This window comes from Centroberyx affinis, unplaced genomic scaffold, assembly GCF_046629955.1.
Source record: "Centroberyx affinis isolate AG114_WGS23_722 - 3 ecotype Tasmania unplaced genomic scaffold, CSIRO-AGI_Caff_v1 ptg000584l_1, whole genome shotgun sequence".
Lineage (NCBI taxonomy): Eukaryota > Metazoa > Chordata > Actinopteri > Beryciformes > Berycidae > Centroberyx > Centroberyx affinis.
Window position 1 is genome coordinate 128,489 of NW_027279224.1, and position 21,512 is coordinate 150,000.

Below are 21,512 nucleotides of genomic sequence, written 5' to 3' on the forward strand. Positions count from 1 at the left end.
AAACCAACGTGACGTTTTTTCCCCTCTTGGTTTTTGTCAGATGGTTCAGTCTCTTCTGCCACGCTCCGCCGCGGCATCACAGTCTTTATCACGCATCTTCTTTTCAACAAGCAGAGTTACAATATTAATTAGTACGTTGCATCTGCCGGGGTCATTTTCTTTTTGCTGAAATGACGGCAGTGAAAAAAAACAAACAAGAAAGAGAGGGAGAGAGAGAGAGAAAAAGTGTGCAAAAAGTCAAAAAGTTAAGTAAAAGAGGCAGTTTTAGCTGAATGAAAAAGCACATAAAGACTTTCCTTAAGGGTTTTAGCAAACAAACTGGACAGTCCACTGCCAGTCAGCTGATCTGGAGGGGCACAGGAGGGTGGGTGGGTGGGGGAGTTGGGGGGTTGGGGGGGGGGGGATGAAACAAGACGGCGTTTGGGGTTCATTCCTTCTTTTCATTCCTTTTTTTTTCCGGTTCTCTGTATATTTATTTTTCTGTTGAAGCGGGAGTTGTCAGACTCGTTCCTCCGGCGTTCGGAGCGGCCGTCCGCTCCCCGCAGAGCGCCGGTCCTTCCCGGCCGGGGGAGGTTCACTCTGCGGCAGCCAGGCGGGCGGGAGGAGACGAGGAGGAGGAGGAGGAGGAGGAGGAGGAGGAGGAAGAGGAGTCGGCAGCGGTCCGTACAGAGGCTCCGCCCACAGAGGCTCCGCCTACAGCAGCGAACACCGGAAGAAGCTGCTCTTCTTGGAGCGGCTCTCTGTGATTTTCACCGGTCCGCCGCCGCCTGCCGGGTTGTTGTCGTTCTGCAGCGAACACAAAACACCAAGAACACCTGAGTCACACGCTTCATATGACAAAGAAACAACACATTAAAGGTGTAATAACTATAGGATTTTTATATTCAAGAGAGGTGCCAAGACAACTCTTCTTTGTGACAAAATATTATGTCCATTACAGGCCACCGTACACTGAGCCAGAGAGCTGTTGTTGTTGTAATTCCTACTGGTCGCTGATAGAGGGCGATTAAAGTCATACATTACTTTATGTCCCATAAAATATTCTAGATAAAATAAAATAAACTGTTCAATCTGACTTCAGCAATCAGAACTGTCAGATCGGATCTCAGATCAGGTGTTGTGAGTTCTGTGGTCAGGTACCAGATTGGATTTGTTTTTCCTGCACAATATTGTAATCAAGAAACATGTTGCTGTTTACAAGACAAACTCTCCTTTTGTTCTTGTTTTTTCACATTTTGAGCAGTGAACTCACAACAGGCGAACAGCAGCTGTTTTATGTGCAGATTTATGCGTTACGCACAAATCATATTCGTCAGCTCTTATGGTCCCAGAGAGGGAAATATGGTCCGAGAACGCAGCCAACATTGGTGGAAAAGTGTTGCCTCTGAGGTCTTCTCACTGAGCGGCTGAATAACTTTCATATGTGGAAACGTACTTTGGACTTTGTCGGCCTCCAGTTTCCACGAGGAAACGAGGAGGCTCGGCTGCCCTGGACGACAGAGAGAATGACACCCAGTCACTGGGTGGTTCATGTTTCATTTCTCATGTAGAAACTCACCATTTTTCTGTTGAGTCTCGTCATGATGTCTCGTCCGAGTGTGAAAAAGCCCTGTGCGACAACACAAAAGGTATCAGATGAACATCAAACACTGAAAATCCATGAAAAAGCAGGAACAGACTGGGATCATCATGAAGACTCATGGAGACTCACTCACCTCTTCCACATTGATGCTGGACTTGGCGCTGGTTTCCAAGAACTTAATCCCATAATCTATTGCCAGCTGCACAAAGAAAAAATAAACTGTGATTATACTCATTTACCTTGTTACATTATGTGCCTTATTGTTTATGTAATACGCAATCTGGCTGAACTGCAAAGACATTGGACAGTTTTAAACCTTCATTTGTCCAGGAAAGAGTTTTACTGAGCATGCAGCTTCTTTTTCAACACTGCTGTGATTCAGAATGAACTCACAGGACAGGAAACCGACTCCATCACCTGGCTAAAGACTGGAACAGCCACTGTCACTGTTTTATCAGCCAAAATGCCTCTTAAAGCAGAAAGGACGCTGGTTGGCGGAGGAACTAACTTCCCAGGCAGAGATCAAATTTATTAATATTTGACTGGTAATAATTTTCCCCCTGTGATCTGCCCAGTACGGGAGCGTATCTATGTTCCCAGGGCCTAAGTTCCCAGGGTCCTATGTTCCCAGGGTCCTAAGTTCCCCAGTTCAATATTCTGTTAACACACATTAACCCTCCTATTGTGTTTGGGTCAAATTTGACCCGTTTCAAGTTAAAATATTTCATAAATATTATCCAGTTTTTGTTATTGGAACAATACCAATGGTTATCATTTTATCAGTTTAAGTGCCTTGCTCAAGAGCATCTTGAAGGTAGTTGATAGGTTACTCCTTCATTTTCCCCACACAGATTTTCTTATCTGGGGTTTCCAGCGGTGATCTACCAGCCACAACGCTGCTGCCTCCACTGCTGACAATTCATATAATATTCAAAGTGTTGGAACTTCTCAACTAAAAAACCACAGGTGACCCAGAGCTTCTGTGCCAGACTGGGTTCACAAAAAATATGAATGCACTAATGTAACTGAACTGCACCAAATGCCTTAAGAAAAAGGACACGAATATGGGCAGTAATATGTGTCACTAGAAACTGAAATTGAATTATTTATATTTGAATTTGTATTGTTTAACTTGAATAATTGCATTGAAAAACTGAATCTGAATAGCATAATTTGAAATTGAATTTATTAGTTTGAAACTGAATTCCAATAAACTTGAAACTGAATGTAATATTATGAAATTGAATTAATTTGCTCTGAAACTGTATTCAGTTCTCACAATTCAAATTCAGTTCTTGCAATTCCATTTCAGTTTACTGAGACACACATCCTGGTCGTTGAGGAAGAGCAATGGAGTGCAGATTCACAGAACTCCTTTTCACATTTTTGGCCCAGTTCTTCAACGTGTATCATGTCCATGGATCAATGAGAGTGAAGGAAATGTTCAAAAACATACAGTAGGTGCTGATTGGCCGAAAAGGAGTTCTGTGAATCTGCACTCGATTGCTCTTCCTCAACGACCAGGACGTGTCTCAGTAAACTGAAATTGAATTGCAAGAACTTGATGCAATTTTTCAATGCAATTATTCAAGTTAAACAATACAAATTCAGATTATGTGATTCAAATTCAGTTTTTTAATGCAATTATTCAAGTTGAGCAATTCAAATTCAAATAATTCAATTTCAGTTTCTAGTGACACATATTTCTGCCCACACACGACGATCCAAACAACGTAACTGTGTCCAAAAGCAGCAGCGCGTCTGTCCAGGATTGGCTGAACGAAGAGGAACCGGAGCCACTGGCCGACTGCGGTGTTTCCTTTCTTGTCGGGACGTGGAGACAAAACTTTCCTACAGCGACACTAAAGTCCTGGAGTTTTCAGGCATGCGGTCGTCACGGGAAACAGGAATAAAAAGACACGTGGGAAGGTGTGTGTCCAGCTTGAACCAAGCCCCGTGCCGTGTCACGTAGGGCTGGGCGATATATCAATATTATATCGATATCGTGATATGAGACTAGATATCATCTTAGATTTTGGATATCGTAATATCGTGATATGGCATAAGTGTCTTTTCCTAGTTTTAAAGGCTGCATTACAATAAAGTGATGTAATTTTCTGAACTTACCAGACTGTTCTAAAACAGGGAAGGAAACCCTGTCTTTGCATTTTATTTTGATCACAGTTTTAATGAAAGTGCTTGTGACATCTCACATGTGGCTTTGACTTACAACTGAACATTTAGCCCACTTCGTAGAAAATACCGAGATATATATCGTGTATCGCCATTCAGCCTAAAAATACCGAGATATGATTTTTGGTCCATATCGCCCAGCCCTAGTGTCACGTATGTTCCATACAACACGGACAGGAACAGGCGGCAGACAGAAAGCCACAGACCTTTTCTCCTCTCTCCTTGGACACTTGGCGCTTGTCGTTCATGTCACACTTGTTGCCCAGGATCATTCTCTCCACGTCCGAGGATGCATGCTGGGAAAACACAAAGACAGGAAAAGGGAATGCTGATACTGTTCATGTAGCTCTTGTGTCTTTTGCTAGAACTTTTCTGTTGAATCATTCCATGATCATGATCAGTCTAGGGTTACAGGAATCTACTCTATCCACCTACTGTCAGGGTGCTGTGACCTCTGACCTCTGACCCCTTTACTACTGGTTGCCTGTAACGTTGGTGATGTAGGAACTGAAGCTTATTCTACTGTTCAACCATCGGAAGTTGCTCTGGATAAGAGAGTCAGATAAATGGCTAAAATGTAAAATGTAATGAATTATTTCAGATGACGTAAAATCAAGACGGCTCTTTCTCCTTTAGGAAAATGACACAGCATTCTTATATATACAATATACTATGCATATGCATCCGTATTCCACCTCTGGGCCATTCAGATCATCCGACCAAGGTCTCTTATTTATACCCCACTCGCTCCGCAAATCCAAGGGTGAATGCACTTTTGCCGTAAAGGCCCCGTCCCTCTGGAACTGCCCCCCCCCTCCCCCTCTGTTAGATCAGCTGAATCTGTAAACGGCTTCAAAATACTTCTTAAAAACTATTTTTACCGACTTGCCTTCCCTGTAAACGGGCTGTAATTTATCTTTTTGTATATTGCTGTATATGTATGTTGCTTATTTTTCTGTATTGTATTTTTGTATTTCTGTTTCCTGTGAAGCACTTTGTAACTTTGTTTTAAAAAGGTGCTATATAAATAAAATCTTACTTACTTATATATCCTATAAAATACATAAATACATACATCCAACACGACCATTTGGTATTTCTAAGAAAAGTAATATGATTCATGTTTGTGTCAGCATGCTACAAACGTTTTAGGGTTTAACATTTGTCCACAACATGAAACTCCTGTATAAGAATCAGAACCACTTTAGTCCCCAAAGACACGTAGAGGGATTAGTCACATTGGCAGACAGGCATAATATGTTCAAAAAATAATAATTTTGTCATTTCATATCCAATCAATTGTGTCTTTGGCAATATTTTAGTTTTTAATTTTTTTTTTAATGTTTTTTTTCTTTTCTAATCTATATGCGCTGTTTGCTTTGTGGTGAACTGAAATACTTTTTTGTCATTTTCTGTTCACACAATAAAAAAAAAAGAAAACTGACAAATAAAAAAAAAAAAGAAAAAAGAAAAATTGATTACAGCTCACACAAAATCAAACCAACTCCTTACTTTTAAGGGAAAAACAAATAAGCTTCTGTAAAAATATCTTATAACAGGCAATCAACATGCTCTATCATCTGGTGTTTTGAAGAAAAACAACTTTCAGGCTGTGTGTATTTTTGCAAAACCCATGCAAAACACACACCTGCCACAAGATGGCAGCACTCTAACATGGAATTTGTATCAGAAGTTATGACTACTTATGCAACCACTAGTCTAACAGGAATGTACGTATATGACTGCTCAGTGTATGTGGAGAGCAAAGAGCAGGTTGGGGGTTCGATTCCCACTGAGCAGTATGGTAATATCAGGAGCTTTGGAATAAAGTATCTTGTTGTGTTGTGTTGTGTTGTGTTGTGTTGTGTTGTGTTGTGTTGTGTTGTGTTGTGTTGTGTTGTGTTGTGTTGTGAAACCTCTGCCTACCTCCTCGATGTTGCGTATCCAGTTCTTGATATTGTCGAAGGACTTCTCGTTGGTGATGTCATACACCAGCATGATGCCCTGGAACACAAAAAGACAGGAAGTGATTCCAGAGGAAGTGACATGCAGCTTGACATTAGCAGGAAGCGCCCGGCCTACTGGCATTCACCTCCTGACCCCCGCTCAGAAAGGCAGGCAGCTGTCTGTTAGCTCACACACTGACAGAGACTTACATTTACATTTCGATTTTACACTGAGATTAGATTTTACATTTAGGCATTTAGCACCCGCTCTTATCCAGAGAGACTCACAATGAGGTCAACTGTCAGTGGTGGAAAGTTAACTGAGTACATTTACTCAAGTACTGTATTTAAGTACAATTTTGAGGTACTTTACTTGAGTATTTCCATTTTGTAATACTCTGTACTTATACTCCACTACATTTTAGAGGGAAATATTGTACTTTTTGCTCCATTACATTTATTTCACAGCTATCGTTACTAGTTACTTTTCAGATCAATATTTTATATTTAAAACATTTGATCATCTTTATAAAATAACTATAAAATAGCATTGTTATAGATTAGACTACCCAAAAGTATAGCTAAATTGTTAAGATTAGCTTCACGCTGACAACTTTAAAATGCTGCTTACATGTACATGTATGTCAATAAATCAGTATTAATATTCCAATAATGTATGAAAAATATAACTCTCTAAATGGGGACAGTTTGCATAATGAGTACGTTTACTTTGATACTCTAAGTACATTTTGCTGCCAATACTTACGTACTTTTACTTAAGTAAGATTTTGAATGCAGGACTTTTACTTGTAATGGAATATCTTTACATTGTTGTATTGATACTTTTACTTAAGTAAAATATCTCAGTACTTCTTCCACCACTGTCAAGAGTAGAATAAGTTCCAATTCCTTGCTAACATTACAAGCAGCCAACAGTGAGTCCCAGCACCCAGTGAATGTAATCAATGTGTGATCAGGAAAAAAAAAACAGAGGAAAAGCTGAAAACTCCCACCCTGAAACAGATGTTAAAAGTTATCTTGGACTATCTCACTTTAGCTTTAGTACACCCCATGTACACATACTTCAACTAAATTTAAAAATCAATCAAACAAAAGCGAGTTTTACGGTACATTTCCGTGTAGTATTTGCGTAACCTGACTGGAATAAGAGTTGAAGAACAGTGAGAGCATGGTGAGGCGACACATGGTGAGGCTGAGGAGGAGGAGGAGCAGGCAGGCCGGGGGCGAGCGGAGCGGGGCGGGGCGGGACCGCCCAGAGCCCAGAGCCCAGAGCCCAGAGCCTGACACAATACACACTGGCCTGGACCACAATAACACTAGATCCAAGGAGAATGACACAGCGCCAAGCCCAGCGCTCAGCTCAGACAGGAGTAATATACTGTATTTTATGTACAGTATGTGTGTGTGTGTTGTATGTGTGGCTGAAAGGGCATTTTATTTATGTGGAGTGTATTTTATATATGTGTATTGTATTTCATTATCTGTTCCTTATCCTTATCTGTCACTATTTTTGTCTTTTAATGTGAAGCACATTGAGGTCGAGGAGAGACTAGATGAGGATGTTTGCATATATGTTCATTTGTAGGACACCTCATCCAAAATTATAAAGATTACCAGAATTCATGAGAAATAACCCAGAACATGAGTTTCAGAGAAAGTAAACACTACTACTTCTGTTGTTGTTACTTCCGTGCTAACAAAGCACCACACTGCCATCTAGTGTTTCAGTGGTCTAGGCGCAGAATCACCAACGCAGAAGTGCTTGTGTTGGTGTACTGTAGCTATAGCAGCACTCTGACGCAGAACCATAAATCAGTCTAGGGAGCAACTGATCGCTGAGCAAAGGAGAGATTCTTCACTGTCCCCTCTGTATGCTGAGGTACGTCCAGAGTGTGATGCAGTTGCTACAGGTTACTGTGATGGGGATGGTGTTTTGATGAGGAAGTGGTCTTCCTGTGCCAGAGAAAGATGACAGGTTTAGAGTATCTGAAATTGCTTTTCCTATGAACCTCCAACATCAGATATTGAGGTTGGCTCATGATGGTAGAATGGCAGGACAAATCCTCAGAGTTTTCCGGCCTGGGTTAAAGGAATAGTTCACTATCTACTCATCCTCATGCCAGCTGAAACACAGGTGAAGTCCACATAATGCACAGGGAGGCTGCCAGCACAACTCTGTAGCAGCTTTCTCCAAAATAACTGAAATCAGTGGGGACCGGTTCTTTAGAGTTCCAAAAAGGGCAAAAAATGACCATAAAATTACATACAGCTCGTGCAGCATAATCCAAGTCTTCTGAAGCCAAACGATTGCACAGTGAGCGGAAATTACCTATATTTACACCATCATTTGGTGCAAAGCTTCACTACAGCCGTTGTTTCTTTCGAAAACGTTCACACTTGCGCACAACATTCCCCACTTCCATATGTGCTTTGTACACAGACGATGTCGGAGAAGTTATCTCTGTCAGACTCGCTACTTCACCATCGAGAAGGAGACGCTCGCCTTGATGTGTCGCAGTTTATGAGGTTTATGTGTTGCCTCTAGCCCTCTCATTGTGAACACAGACCGTTATTCTCTTGTCTTCCTGCAAAGGAATAGCTCTACAAGTCAAAGACTCCTTCACTGGAGTTTTACTCTGCAGTTTCCCTGGAGGTTCGACACATGCCTGGTAGGGACAACTTGGTGGCTACTGTCTTTCGCAGTTGGGCAAATAATCAAATAATGTTTTGCTTACACTTATGTAAATATATGGTTGTGTTTAGTTAAAGGCAGCTGTCGTATTTAATGTGATGTAGTGTAATCTGACAGCCAAGCTTTATTGAGTCATGCGGTGCCCAGGGCAGCCTATAGAGGGATTTTGAGTTGAAGACGTAAAATATATTTATTGCCCTAAAGGAGGGAGGTGTTAAGGGTGCAAGTGTCGCTGGCTGTGCTCACAGGTGTGGAAGCTACCCCATTTCTGTGGGAGGTTACCTCTTTGGTGTGGAGGTTACCTTGTTGGTGTGGAGGCTACCTCGTTATAGGCAATAGAGAACAGCTGGACAGAGGTTAGATAAGCCTCCTAGTTGCCTCTGGTCAGACCTTCTGAGATGAGAGAGAGAGCACACAGTTCTCCCTAACTTTCCTTCCTTGGACAAACTTTCTGTTGATCTCCCTGCTCTTCTGTTGTTTTTTCTGCCTTTGTCCACTTCATAGGACAGATTAGTGGACACACATTGTGTGTGTCTTTCAGAACCCCTTTTCTGGTTAAGCAATGTGATCCAATTATCATGCATCTCTTCCTACTGACTGTTTGATTGACACATTGTCTAATGACTGAAAGGAAGGGGGAGGGTCTTACCATGGCCCCTCTGTAATAGGCTGTTGTGATGGTCCTGAACCTCTCCTGGCCCGCTGTGTCCCTGCAGGGAAGAGACAGACAGGACCAGACCTGAGTCACCATCAGTACCATCAGGACTCACATGTCACCACAGGACTCATATGGAGAGAGAGCAGTGCCAGCAGAGATTGGATAACTACATAAAATTTGATTTGCCATGCTCATATTGAACTGTTGAGTTCAAACAACGAGAGCACCAGCTTGAAATTGAATACGATTATTATTGAATTTAACTTTTAACTATAATTTCAAATTCAGTTTTCTGAATTCAGTTTTTTCAATTCAGATTGAGCACACTGAGACACACATCCGGGGTCTTGGGAAAGTTAGCAAAAACAAGCAAAAATTCAATACAGGAATCAGAGAGCTCAATCTGAATTGGGAAAACTGAATTTGAAATTATAGTTTATGGAGTTACAGGTTCAATTCTATAATAATTACATTCAATTTCAAGCCATTGCATTAAATTTCAAATTGTGCCTTACAAAATTCAATTTTTGAATTGATTTATTAAAAGAATTATAATTAAATGGTTCAAAATCAGCTTGACAAAATGCAAATTGCATGTATGCAATTCAAATACAATCTCTGCTGGCACGAATCCCTTTCCATACACACTGACCCGTTTCCACCTGATATTAACATGTATTCTGCTTGTTCAGATTGTGTTCAGAGCTAAAACACATAAAAAAACAAAACAGGTTTAAATGCACAGTGAAGAGCTTAATGGCCAAACCTCCGCAGGCGCCAGAGATCCATTTGGCCTCATTAACAACAAAGAGCAAATGCATTCCTTCTCCAACATACAGCTAGATAGACAGAAATGCACTCGCTCACACTCTCACTCTGTCTCTCTCTTACTCGTTCGCCCAGACTCACCATATCTGAAGCTTGATTTTCTTGCCATCCAGCTCTATCGTCCTGATTTTGAAGTCAATTCCTGAAACAGAGGAGACAGACAGGACTGACGTTAGAAAACACATTTAAACCAAGCTGACCGGCTGTCAGTCGGCATGTCAGTCATTTTCTCACAGTGTCGGGGTCTGGATGGATGGATGGATGGATAGACTGTTAAAATTCACATGGCCTGTGTCCTCCTACTGAAGCTGTCACAACCTCTCCTGTATTCCCACAATAAATAAATATGACATCTTTGTCCAACAAGGGTTTGTATCCCCCCTCCATCCTAATGAGGTGGGAATACTAATCCTATGCTGTTTTTTGCCGCTGTCCTTGTTTTTTGTCTTTTGTTTATCTTGATTGTGAAGTGCTTTGTAAACTTTGTTATACAAATATATTTCTTATACAAATAAAGTTATGAATCTATTATTGTCAGTCACGTTGTTATTTTTGAGAATCAAAAGCATTAACATTAAACACATTTGTCATAAACTGTTAAAATGGTAACTGAACGGTTAACGAACGCCGGTCACATGTGACATAATCATATTTCTTTAATATGTTATATAATCTGTTTTTGGAGAGTTTCATGTAACGGAAAGCATTTTCAAAATTGGACCCACAAAAAGTTGGGGGTTCGTTAGCTTGTCAGTTCTCATTTTGACGTCATTCTCATTTGATGTCAAAACTCTGCACCTTACTTCCTGTTGTGACCCTGAATCAAGTCACTTTATGGTTGAACAGTTATCTGACAGCAGAAACAGAAAGATATTGATGAAAACAAGTTTGAAACTCAAGCAAGTGATGACTGAGTCAGAGGGACAGATATGAGTCTCATTTTTACTGCTAAACTGCTGCTACACTTTGGCTCCATTCCAAAGAAGAACTGTTTGAATCTTTTCAGCTGTTTAAGATAAGATAAGATAAGATAAGATAAGATAAGATAATTATAGATAATTGTATATCGCAATTTTATGTTTACATGATTAATAATCATGTAATCCGGTGATATTGAAGTGTTTGCTATATTTCCTGATGTGCATCAAGCGCTTATTACAGCTGACCAATCACAACCTTTTGAATGCCCAACATGCATCATGTGACCAAAACCAAAGTTGAGCTGGAGAAGCAGCAGAGAAACCTGACAGAGAGTCTGTGGGACAGAACAGATCCCTAAAGTGGATCATCGTCTCGTCTGGAGACTCTTTGGTTTGAAACCAGAAGACAAACAAGAACAGATTCTGGACAGTTTGTCTTCAGGTTGTAATTGAGCAACAAAGTAAATTATTGATTATTTGAATTCTGTAAACAAGGGCACAATTGGGATTATGATTGTTGGTTCTGCTAGTGTGAATGCAGAGGAGATAGAGGATAAACAGATTAAAGTGAACTTCATGCTTGGCTGAAGCTGTATGAGGTTTAACTACAGAACTCTGAAGTCATGCTGACGGTTTCCATGCTGCAGCGAGGCCAAGAGAAGGCTCATATAACACACACACACACACACACACACACACACACACACACACACACACACACACACACACACACACACACACAGATCAGTTACACACCAGAGCTGGCCAGGCCTTGATAAACACTGAACATAACGTATATGCAACACACACCCACATAAACACTGACACACTCCCTCCCTCCCTCCCTCCCTCAGTCACTAGTACTAACGCTCTCCTCTATATCTGCCTGTAGGGACAGACCCCCCACCCCCCACCCCCCACCCCCCCACAGGGAGGTCAGAGGTCAGGGTCTGGAGCCAGTGTGGATCCAGTGTCTTGCTCAGGGACACTTCAGCATGGTGGAGGTTTGAACCCCGAGTCATCCTGCTGCCAAGTGGTTTCCTTACTTCCTCTCTCACTCACTTCCTCACTTGTCCACTCTCTCGATCGACTGCTCACTCCTTCTCTCTCTCTCTCTCTCTCTCTCTCTCTCTCTCTCTCTCACTCTGTCAGTCTTGGTTTCTTCTCCCTCTCAAAAAGAAAAAAAAAAACTTGGCAAAAAATTCAGTGACTGTTTTAGAGGGAAAACTCAACATCTTTGTACTCCACAGTGTTTCCCAGCATCAGTCTGAGCTTCACACACACAGAGAAAGGAGCGCTCTATGGTTAGTGTGGTGCTTAATGCATAATCTAACTATTATCTGTCTCATAAACTAACTCCTTCCTAATGTCGTTCCCTTCCTGTTCTTCCCTCTCAAAAAGATATTCCAGAAATGTCTTGACCAGTGGGAACGCTGTTGAGGAAATCAGCTGGTTCCGTTTAAGACTTAAACCCTCTGATTTGTTAAAATAAAAATAAAAAAACCTGGTAAATCAGAATTAAAAACCTCATGTGATTCTTCAAAAGTTCTCTTAAATCAGATGGTTTGGAATATTTCACACATTTTAAAAGGATCTTTACAGCGTTAACGTCCCGTGTTTTCATCTGTTGTTTCATAATGTGGCGTTGCGAAGTCCTTTGAGGCTGGAACTTGGATTAAGGGCAACACAAATAAACTTAATTTAACTTAAACACAAGAGGTGAGAGTCTGCAGGTTACAGCAGTCGGCTTGTGATGCCTAAAGACACAGGTTTGAATCCCAGGACCGGTCGGGGAAAATATGGGTAATGAAAGTTTTTGTTAATACTGAAACCTGTTGTGCTGTCTCACCTTCCACACCTCCACACTGAAAGCAAAGCTGTGATGTTCAATAGATTCCAGCAGTTGTTTAGTCATGAAGTGTCATTTACTGTTTTGGTGAACCCACTTTCCCTCAACCCGCTTCGTCTTCCTCTACTGCAGTTAGTGTTTTCCTACATTTCCCAGAATGCCTGTTGACTATACCACAATTCTGAGGGACTGACACCAAAACCTACGGAAGCCAAGAACGGCCGTGCTTGCAATTATTTTTTTTAATGCCGTTATCTCTAATTAACTCGTGATCTCGAGAAAACGAGCTTTGTTATCTCGAGATAACGAGATAATCAACCCGTTATCAAGAGAAAACAAAATGTCGTTTTCTTTTATTACTTATAATGTTTATGAGAGATCAGGAGCCATGCCAGCAGGCATTGATGGCGTCTTGACAACTGTAGCAACTGATTTAAGCTGAAAATGTCAGATCAATGAGTATCCATTATTGATCAACGCATCAGACTGTACTTCAGTCAAGGTCTGATACAGGGAGAACTTGCATTGTGTCTTTCTGTTAGAGATAACATTCAGATCAGTCCAACACTAGCAGTTATGAATCCTCCTGACAGTCATGACAGTGATCTTGAAGGCTGAAATCAGGTGTGATCAAATGAACCAGACTCTCATTTTTGAGTTCTCCATAATTATCCCGTGATCTCTAGAAAACAAAAGTTGTTTTCTCTAGTAAATTATCTTGTTATCTTGAGAAATCTGCCTTTATTAGCCAATTAACCTGTTATCTCGAGAAAACGAGCTTTGTTATCTCGAGATAATGAAATAATTAACTTGTGATCTCGAGATAACGGCATTAAAAAAATAATTGCAAGCACGGCCGTTCTCGGCTTCCGTAAAAACCTGACGTTTACCGCTGATGTTTTACATCCTGAAACATTTTCTCATATCAAACTCCACTGGAGCTGCTGGAAACATCTGGAGGTGACGTCACCTCGTCTACGATTGGCCGGTTATCCACCAAGAAGAAAAACAAACTACAAACTACTGAATGGAGCCAGAGTTTAGTCTCAGCTGAATGAAGTAACGCAGAACCTAACACACAGAAAGCATCAACTCAAACACAAGTGATGAGAGAAGAACAGAGAGAGAGAATATACTATCAGATTTAAATGCATTTCTGTTTCTGCCATTCTTTTAGCATTTTGTTGTCAGTTTTATTAACGTATTGTTATCATTATTAAAGAGAGAGAGAGAGAGAGAGAGGGACAGAGAGATTTTCTCAAGGCAGTCTATGTAATATTCATCACAAAGCCAACTGAATTGAATTGTAATTGACAGACAGAGCTGAACAAAGCAGCCTGCATCCCAGAGCCGTCTAAGGAATTATTCAGAGAGTCGGTGCGGCTCTTTGTGTGCGGTAATCTGCAGGAGAGAGAAGAGAGAGAAGAGAAGAGAAGAGAAGAGAAGAGAGAGAGGAGCAGTAACCCAGATCCAGATCCAGATCCAGAGCAGCCGGCTGAGCGCTGACGTTACGGCGGGAAACCGGAGACGACGGGCCGCTCCGCTCGGCAGCTCGCTATCTGGGCCTGGAAACAAGGCATGCTGGGTAGCAAAAGACGATACCTGGCTGTCAGCACTATATTGATGTTTGGTGTTGGCATTGATTTGATGGCATCAGACCAGTCAAAACTGTGACACTGTGACCCTGACGCAAAATTCCATGACTTTTTTCCATGATTTTCCATGACGAATTCGTTTAATGTTTTTCGAACAGTCGAGAAAAAGCATTTCTGCTCCAGTTGGGCTGAGAAAACAACGTGTGACACAAGTTGTAAATAAAATACACTCTGCTGTATTTAAGTGATATTTCCCCGACTTCCCTAGAGAATCCATCTACTTCCCTGACTTTCCCTCTCTGGAATGCACTTCTAAAAACTCCATGATATTTACCAGAAATTACTTCAGCAGTGGGAATTCAGTTGAGGAAATCAGCTGGTTCTGTTTGAAAGCCAGATGAGATGTAAAAAAAACCCATAAGCAGGCTGCTGTGTTGCATCATGAAACAAGACGCCGCCTGATGAAGAGCTTTGAGTTTGAAAGGCGTTACGCAGCTAGACTGTTCATGTCCGTCCCTCGCTTACTAATGCACTTTTGTTCATTTGTTCACTTATATATAAGGGATGATGCCCAACGAGGTGTCCATTATCAGGTATTAATGGACGACGGGGAGGCCAGAACCGTCCGATGCGCAGCGGAGTACCATGGTCACTTGCCAAAGAAAAAAAAAATGAAGACCATTCATTTATATTTTCATGCGTTTTGTAATCAAAATCTAAAGTTTTTCACAAGTCATAACTCAGTTTCCCTGGTAACACCTGAGGGTTTGACTAATACCTGGAACAATCATTACCGTCCCATAAGGTTCTTATGCAACGGAAACGTTGTTCACTGCTCCAGTAAATAGGACGAACCTTAGATAGGACTTGGCAGCAGGAGATATTTCTAGTCCGCTCAGCTCATAGAACCCTTTGGCTCAGCTAGGAGCCAGAAAGCTAACGTTATGCTAGCAACATTCAGAGTCAATAACAAACAGTATGTTTAACAAGACTAGCTAGCTATCCAGCCATGGCATTGTCCCCAAATCAATATCAAGATTTTCAAGAACAAATGATAGGCAATAAATTGTAAATGGAGGCTTTGACTGCGTCCCTGTTGCTATGGTTACTCATTTTAGATACAGGCTGATGCTACGTAGCCAGTGCATTAATTTAGAACGGTGAACAGACAGTTTCACTGAAACTACTTAGTAGGTGTCCATTATCAGGAATTAATGGACACCCTGCAGCCAATCAGAATCGAGTATTCACCCAGACCATGGTATAAGTAGCATTAATAAAGTTTCATTTTCAATTTTTGCATTCAAGGAACTTCCATTGTTCATTTTTATTTGTATGTTTGGAAGACCTTTCCCCGCTGTGTTAACATGTCAGCTGTCAGGTCAGTCCGCTCTCTGTCTGCATTAAAGTGTAATGAGGCGTCCTGCTGGGCTTTGATGATGCCGCTGGTGGAGAGCAGAGCGCGCCGACAGGAAGTGATGACATCACCGCATCTTTCAAAACGCTCGCAGGAGGCCGGCGTTCTCCGTCAGAACCTGCTCTTCACGACGCGGTTCCCCGAGAGATCAGGCTGAATCCCTGTTCTTGTCCCGGCTCTTCAGGTAAACTTTTTCTTTCCACATGGCACTGACATGTACCGAGTGATTCGACTGGAATCAGATACTGCAGCACAAAAAATGCATCAAATCCAGGTCTAAACGCAGCCGAGACGCTTTTAGGTTCCGATCATCAAAACAAGCTGAGATGCATTCAACAACATTAACAACAAAGTGGAAATGAGAGTCTGCAGTCCACAGACAGGAGCTGAGTGAACAGAAACAAACTTTAGCACATGGATCCAACCAGGAAGCAAACCAACAGGTTTTATGTGGTTCAGATGGTTCCTACTGGTCAGACTGGACTGTCAGGACACTGGTGGGGAACCAGAGAGACGAGGCGTTCACTGTCAGTTTTAAAGGATGTTAATATTATGAGAGGAAGGAACGGACTGTTTTCAGCCTGGCTCAAATTAAAATGTGCAAATAACTCCCAGGTGTTTGTTTTAATCCAGTTCTTCAGTCCTGCATGTGAAACCCCACCCACCCCGTACTCCAAGGAGTTTAAAACAAACACCCGAGAAATATTTGCACAAATTCCATCTGACCCGGGTCTGCTTATCTTCTAGCGCCGCATGCTAATGCTAGCTAACCAGCAGGACTGGGTGTTTCCTTCTGCCTGGTGAACAGGAACTGAAAGATATTTTTAACAAACAAATGTGACCAACTTTCCTTCCTGCCTCTGCAGAAAGAAAATCAGTTTTCAAGAACCTGCGGATACGGCTGCTAGCTTTCGGTTTCCTCCGTCTCTTCCTGCTGCGCTCTGAGCGGCGGCTCGCTCCAACCCAACACTGAATTTACTGCTGTCACTGTAACTCACTTGCTTTTTTGTGTACTTGTACTTTTTTGAGTATTTTTTAAAGTCAGTAATTTTACTTTTACTTAAGTCCATTTTTACTGAAGTATGGTACTTCACTACATTTTAAATCCCATCCATCACAGCAGTGATTCTCAACCTTTTTCATATCAAGGACCCTAATCTAGTCCACATTAAGGACACAGAGCACATTTGATGAGATTTTGTCTCTTGGACCCAAACCTGAGAATATTTTTATTGTCAGATATGATTTTGTCCAGAACTCCATGACTGTATGTGTTGCAGGTAGAGCGATAACAGAGAAACTATGATCAGAAGTTACATAATGGTGAAGTTTAATGATTCAACAATTTGCCTGGGACCCCCTGGAACTCCCTCAAGGACTCCTGGTGGTCCCCGGACCCCACGTTGAGAACCACTGCATCACAGAACAGATTCTGTCTCTCCATCAGCAACAGAAACTGGCTCAATGCAAACAACAAGACAAACTGTGGATCCATTTACAGTGAGAAGAGGAATCTGACTTTACTGTTTCTGCACTTTATTTTGTCATTTCTAATGTTTCCAGTAGGTCTGAACAATTAATCAAAATTTATCGAAATCGCAATATGGCCTACTGCAATTTCCAAATCGCAGGAGGCGCAATATTTGTTAAAGGTGAAATATGTGTCAAAATAACATTTTAAAGTAAATATTGTGGTGCTGCAGAGATGTCCTGGCCTACACATCATATTCTACAGACTTAAGAAAACATCTTTGTTTGGTACAGATCCCTGCAAAAATCACACCATAATCATTTTAATACGTTTTTCAATGAAAATGAGAATAATGATGTAAAAATTATCATTCCCTCGAATATCGCAAATCATATCGCAATTGCAATATCAGTCAAAATAATCAAAATTAGATATTTTTTCACAATCGTTCAGCCCTAGTTTCCAGTGAAAAGAATCTAGTGTGACCTCTGTCCTCTCTGCTTGTAGAATCACATGGAAAAGATCACAGCTGACAATGTTCTCTGTTCTAAAGAGGAACTCAGGAACTTTTCACTCTGAGGACATTTTAAATCTTTTACTGCAGTAATTTCCGAGGTTGGATCCCAGGTGGAAGTATCTGAGGAAGAATCCCTCAGTAAGACTCTTAACCCGGACTGACCCAGCACCGCCTCGACCGGAGGATTAATAAAGTTTATCAACTTAGAAAAATGCCTTTCCCCTTTGTCTTTCCTTTTCCAGGAGTCTCTCCTCTTCCTTCCCTCACTTCCTCTCTCTCTTTGTCTCTCACCATCCATCCCTCTCTCTTTTTAATCTTATTTGCTCTTTCTTGCTGTGCCCTCTCACTCCTCTCTTTCTCTCACACCAGGAAGTGAAACCAGGCTGCTGGTCGCTACGGAAACGTGCAGCAGAGCAGGTCAGTGACCTCTCCTCCTCCTCCTCCTCCTCCTCCTCCTCCTCCTCCTCCTCCCTCCATCCTCCAACACACAGGCAGACTTACTACAGCTCAGAAACTCAACTCATTTTTGTCCTGCACAGATTCACAAATTCATATTCATCCAGGTTTAGTCTCTCTCTCTCTCTCTCTCTCTCTGGCCACATCCACACTAATACGTTTTTGTTTTAAAACTCGTAACTTTCGCTCCGTTCACGCCTAGCGTCCGCACTACTCCGGCTTTTTCTGACCCCTAAAACGGAGACTTTTGGAAACGCTGCTGACTCCGTTTTAGTTGGAAAACTCCGGGATTGTGTTTCAGTCCGGACGGACGGGCGGAAACGGAGACTTTTGAAAACGATGAGGCAGACGCCCACGTTCACTTCCTGATTGGATCTCGTCAGTCACGACGTGTCCTCCCCTGATTCGTCACGCCCCTATCACGTGACCCTTTTCCGGAAGAAAACAACATGTTACTTTCATGTGTTATTTTCTGCAACTAAGCAACCAACCGCAGAGTAGACAATCTGCTTCCTGTTTACACCGGCACGCACATGCCCAGTGTACGTGAACGGTCATGTGATGCGTTTCCAGGCGTGTTAGTATGGACGGAGATTATTTCTGAAACGCTCGTGTGGACGGAGATCGTTTTCATTTTAAAACGAAAACGTATTAGTGTGGATGTGGCCTCTCTCTCTCTCTCTCTCTCTCTCTCTCTGTGGCGCCACGGCAACAACAACCATCAAGTTAACCAATCAAGTTCCACAGAACTACAGTGAGACGCTTTAAATTACTTCTGTTTCCACAGTTTGTAGAAACTTTGGCTCGGGAGGTTTGATGTCAGTTTGGTGGCTCTGTAACACAAACAGTTCCATATCTGTCTCCTGGGATCAGTTTGTCAACCAGTTTATTTGGACTTTGCACTCTGACTGACACTTCTTCTTCTTCTTCTTCTTCTCAACTATTCTGATTCTTGTTGAAAGTACTGAATGTTTATAGAAGTGAAAACACACGACAGCATTGAAGTCATATTGAAATTTCGGTTATGGCGACATCATGACGAGACAGACCGACTAGAACTGAGAAACGAGTCGTTTTTATCAGGGGCCGGATTCACAAACCCCTCTTAAGAAAAAAATCTCAAGTGACATTTTTTTCTTAACTTTAGTCTTAAGAAAAAAAGTAGGAAAAAATGCTAGTCTCAAAAACAGTTCTTATATATTTTCTAAACTTTCTTCTTATGTTTCTTCCTAAGAAAAAACTTAGGAATAAATGGTATTCTTGAAATGAAAGTTGTCAAATTTGTTCTTGATTTTTTCCTTAACTTTAAGACGGCCCTTCACCTGTCTTAAAACTCCTACAGTGAAAAGGTAAGCCTCTAATATCATATATTTAAACACATTTTAGACAAGTAGGTTATAGTTCAAAGTCTTCATAGGTTCCCCTACACCTAACATTAAGATGAACATTTATTGTAAAGCTTTATTTGGTGTAGGGCCAGGTAGGCCTCTGTCTCATGTCTGTTGGAAATAAGCTGCAAATTTTACAGTTACCAACAGCAACCAATGTTTAAATCTTTGCTCTAGTTGCTCTAAATCGGTTTTTCCACAATTGTTTTGTAGATGGAAGCACTTTGGGTTGCCTCCTAGCCTTGTCTCCTAGCCTCCTAGCCTTGTCTCCTAGCCTTGTCTCCTAGCCTCCTAGCCTTGTCTCCTAGCCTCAATGGCAGTAAGCCTAAAGTTTATTAACCAGAATTAATTCAGGGCCTATTTTGAGAAGTTCTTAAGTAGGAAAATTAATAAAATATTGAGGAATTGCACTTAAGAGCCTTCTCAAGAACTTCCTAAAATTTCCTCTTATGTCATTTCTTAAGATCTGTCTTCAGAACACGTTGGTGAATCCGGCCCCAGGTCTGTCTTCACCTCCTCCAACTTTCAACCTGTTTTCATTTCAGTGTGTTGAGATGTGAGCGAGCAGCCACAGAGACAGTTAGACTGAAGTGAACAGGAAAACACATTACACACACTGAAAACACCACATACCACACACACACACACACACACACACACACACACACACACACACACACACACACACACACACACAGTCTGCAAAGCTGCAGTGCGTATCAGAAGGCAAACTGATAGAACGCTTTGAACAATAATTGATTACCCTTTAATAACAAGGGCTCTAGTGCTCAGGTAGGAGGTAGTGTGTGTGTATGTGTGTGTGTGTGCTCTCTCTCTCTCACACACACACACACGCACACACACACATACACGCATTTCCATATGACTGACATACAATTTGGTGGCCATGGTCACCCCGCCCCCCCCAAACAGAGAAAAACCTCTGTCACTTCCCCCTTCTGAATGTCCAAAACACTTACACAAACACACACAATTACACACACACACACACACACACACACACCATGACAAACACACACACACAACAGCTGGTCAGCTGACGCTCACGAGACTCCAGCAGCCTGGTGACAGTGCGGCCTCTGTCCGGACAGAGCAGTGGAGGATTGTGGGTAGCTCATTTAAAATTCAGCCACCATCCAGTTCCCAGCAGCCAAACTGGGAGGTGGGGGTGCAAGGGGGGGTGTGGGGGGGGTCTACTCATAACCAGGGAGGCCAGGGTTTAGCATTCATTCATATTCCATACTCGCTTATTCCTATTCAGGGTCACGGGGGGGGGGCTGGAGCGTATCCCAGCATGCACTGGGCGGAAGGCAGGGAGACAGACAGCCTCAGCCTGAGTGCAACGACTGCAAGTCAGTCAGGAAAAGTTTTCTGTTGATTTCTAACACAAAGAAAATCATTTTGTTCAGCGTCTGACGGTCTAAACCGCTGAGACCAGACTTCTGTTCTGTCTTTGGGACGAATATCCAGAGTTCAGTGACAGACGATCTGTTTATTACAGAGTCCAGGAGCGACCACTGGGAGAGAAAAAAAGTTATATAGAGTCACGATTTACTGTAACGTGCATCAGGTTTTAGTTCATTCGTGTGCACGAGATAAAAGGAACCTTTTAGGTATTGCAGATAGGCCTAGTAAGGATTTGGTATGTTAATATCCATTGTCTGTTTACACTGAATAGGCAAATCCCCCAAATATTGCAACATATTTATCCACTTAACCTTCAGGCCATGTAAACACAATCAGGTGCTGCAACACACCCAGGACAGGCCACATTTAAACATGATCACCAATATGTGACTGACTCTTTATAAGCTGTGAAGAGCTCATGGATTATATATCAGAGCACCATGTCACTGTTTAGAGGCACGTTTTGGCAATTTGTGCGTAAAGAGGAAACCGAGGGAATGAATTGCATCTCGTGCACGTTACAGTAAATCGTGGCCACGACATAAATCATT

General features: G+C 41.9%; 1 protein-coding gene across 1 annotated transcript in view; it reads right to left on the bottom strand.

Annotated features, from left to right (window-relative positions):
- Positions 1–364: 364 nt before the first annotated feature.
- Positions 365–21,512, bottom strand: part of LOC139643364 (ras-related protein Rab-8B) — a 26,715-nt gene continuing 5,567 nt past the window's right edge. Inside the window, exons 2-8 of the mRNA XM_071518500.1 lie at positions 10,002–10,062; positions 9,084–9,144; positions 5,702–5,779; positions 3,982–4,071; positions 1,716–1,781; positions 1,559–1,609; positions 365–786 (exon numbers count right to left, since the gene is read on the bottom strand). Coding sequence (XP_071374601.1) covers positions 694–786; positions 1,559–1,609; positions 1,716–1,781; positions 3,982–4,071; positions 5,702–5,779; positions 9,084–9,144; positions 10,002–10,062 — 500 coding nt within the window. The 3' untranslated portion in view covers positions 365–693. The remainder of the gene's footprint in view (positions 787–1,558; positions 1,610–1,715; positions 1,782–3,981; positions 4,072–5,701; positions 5,780–9,083; positions 9,145–10,001; positions 10,063–21,512) is intronic.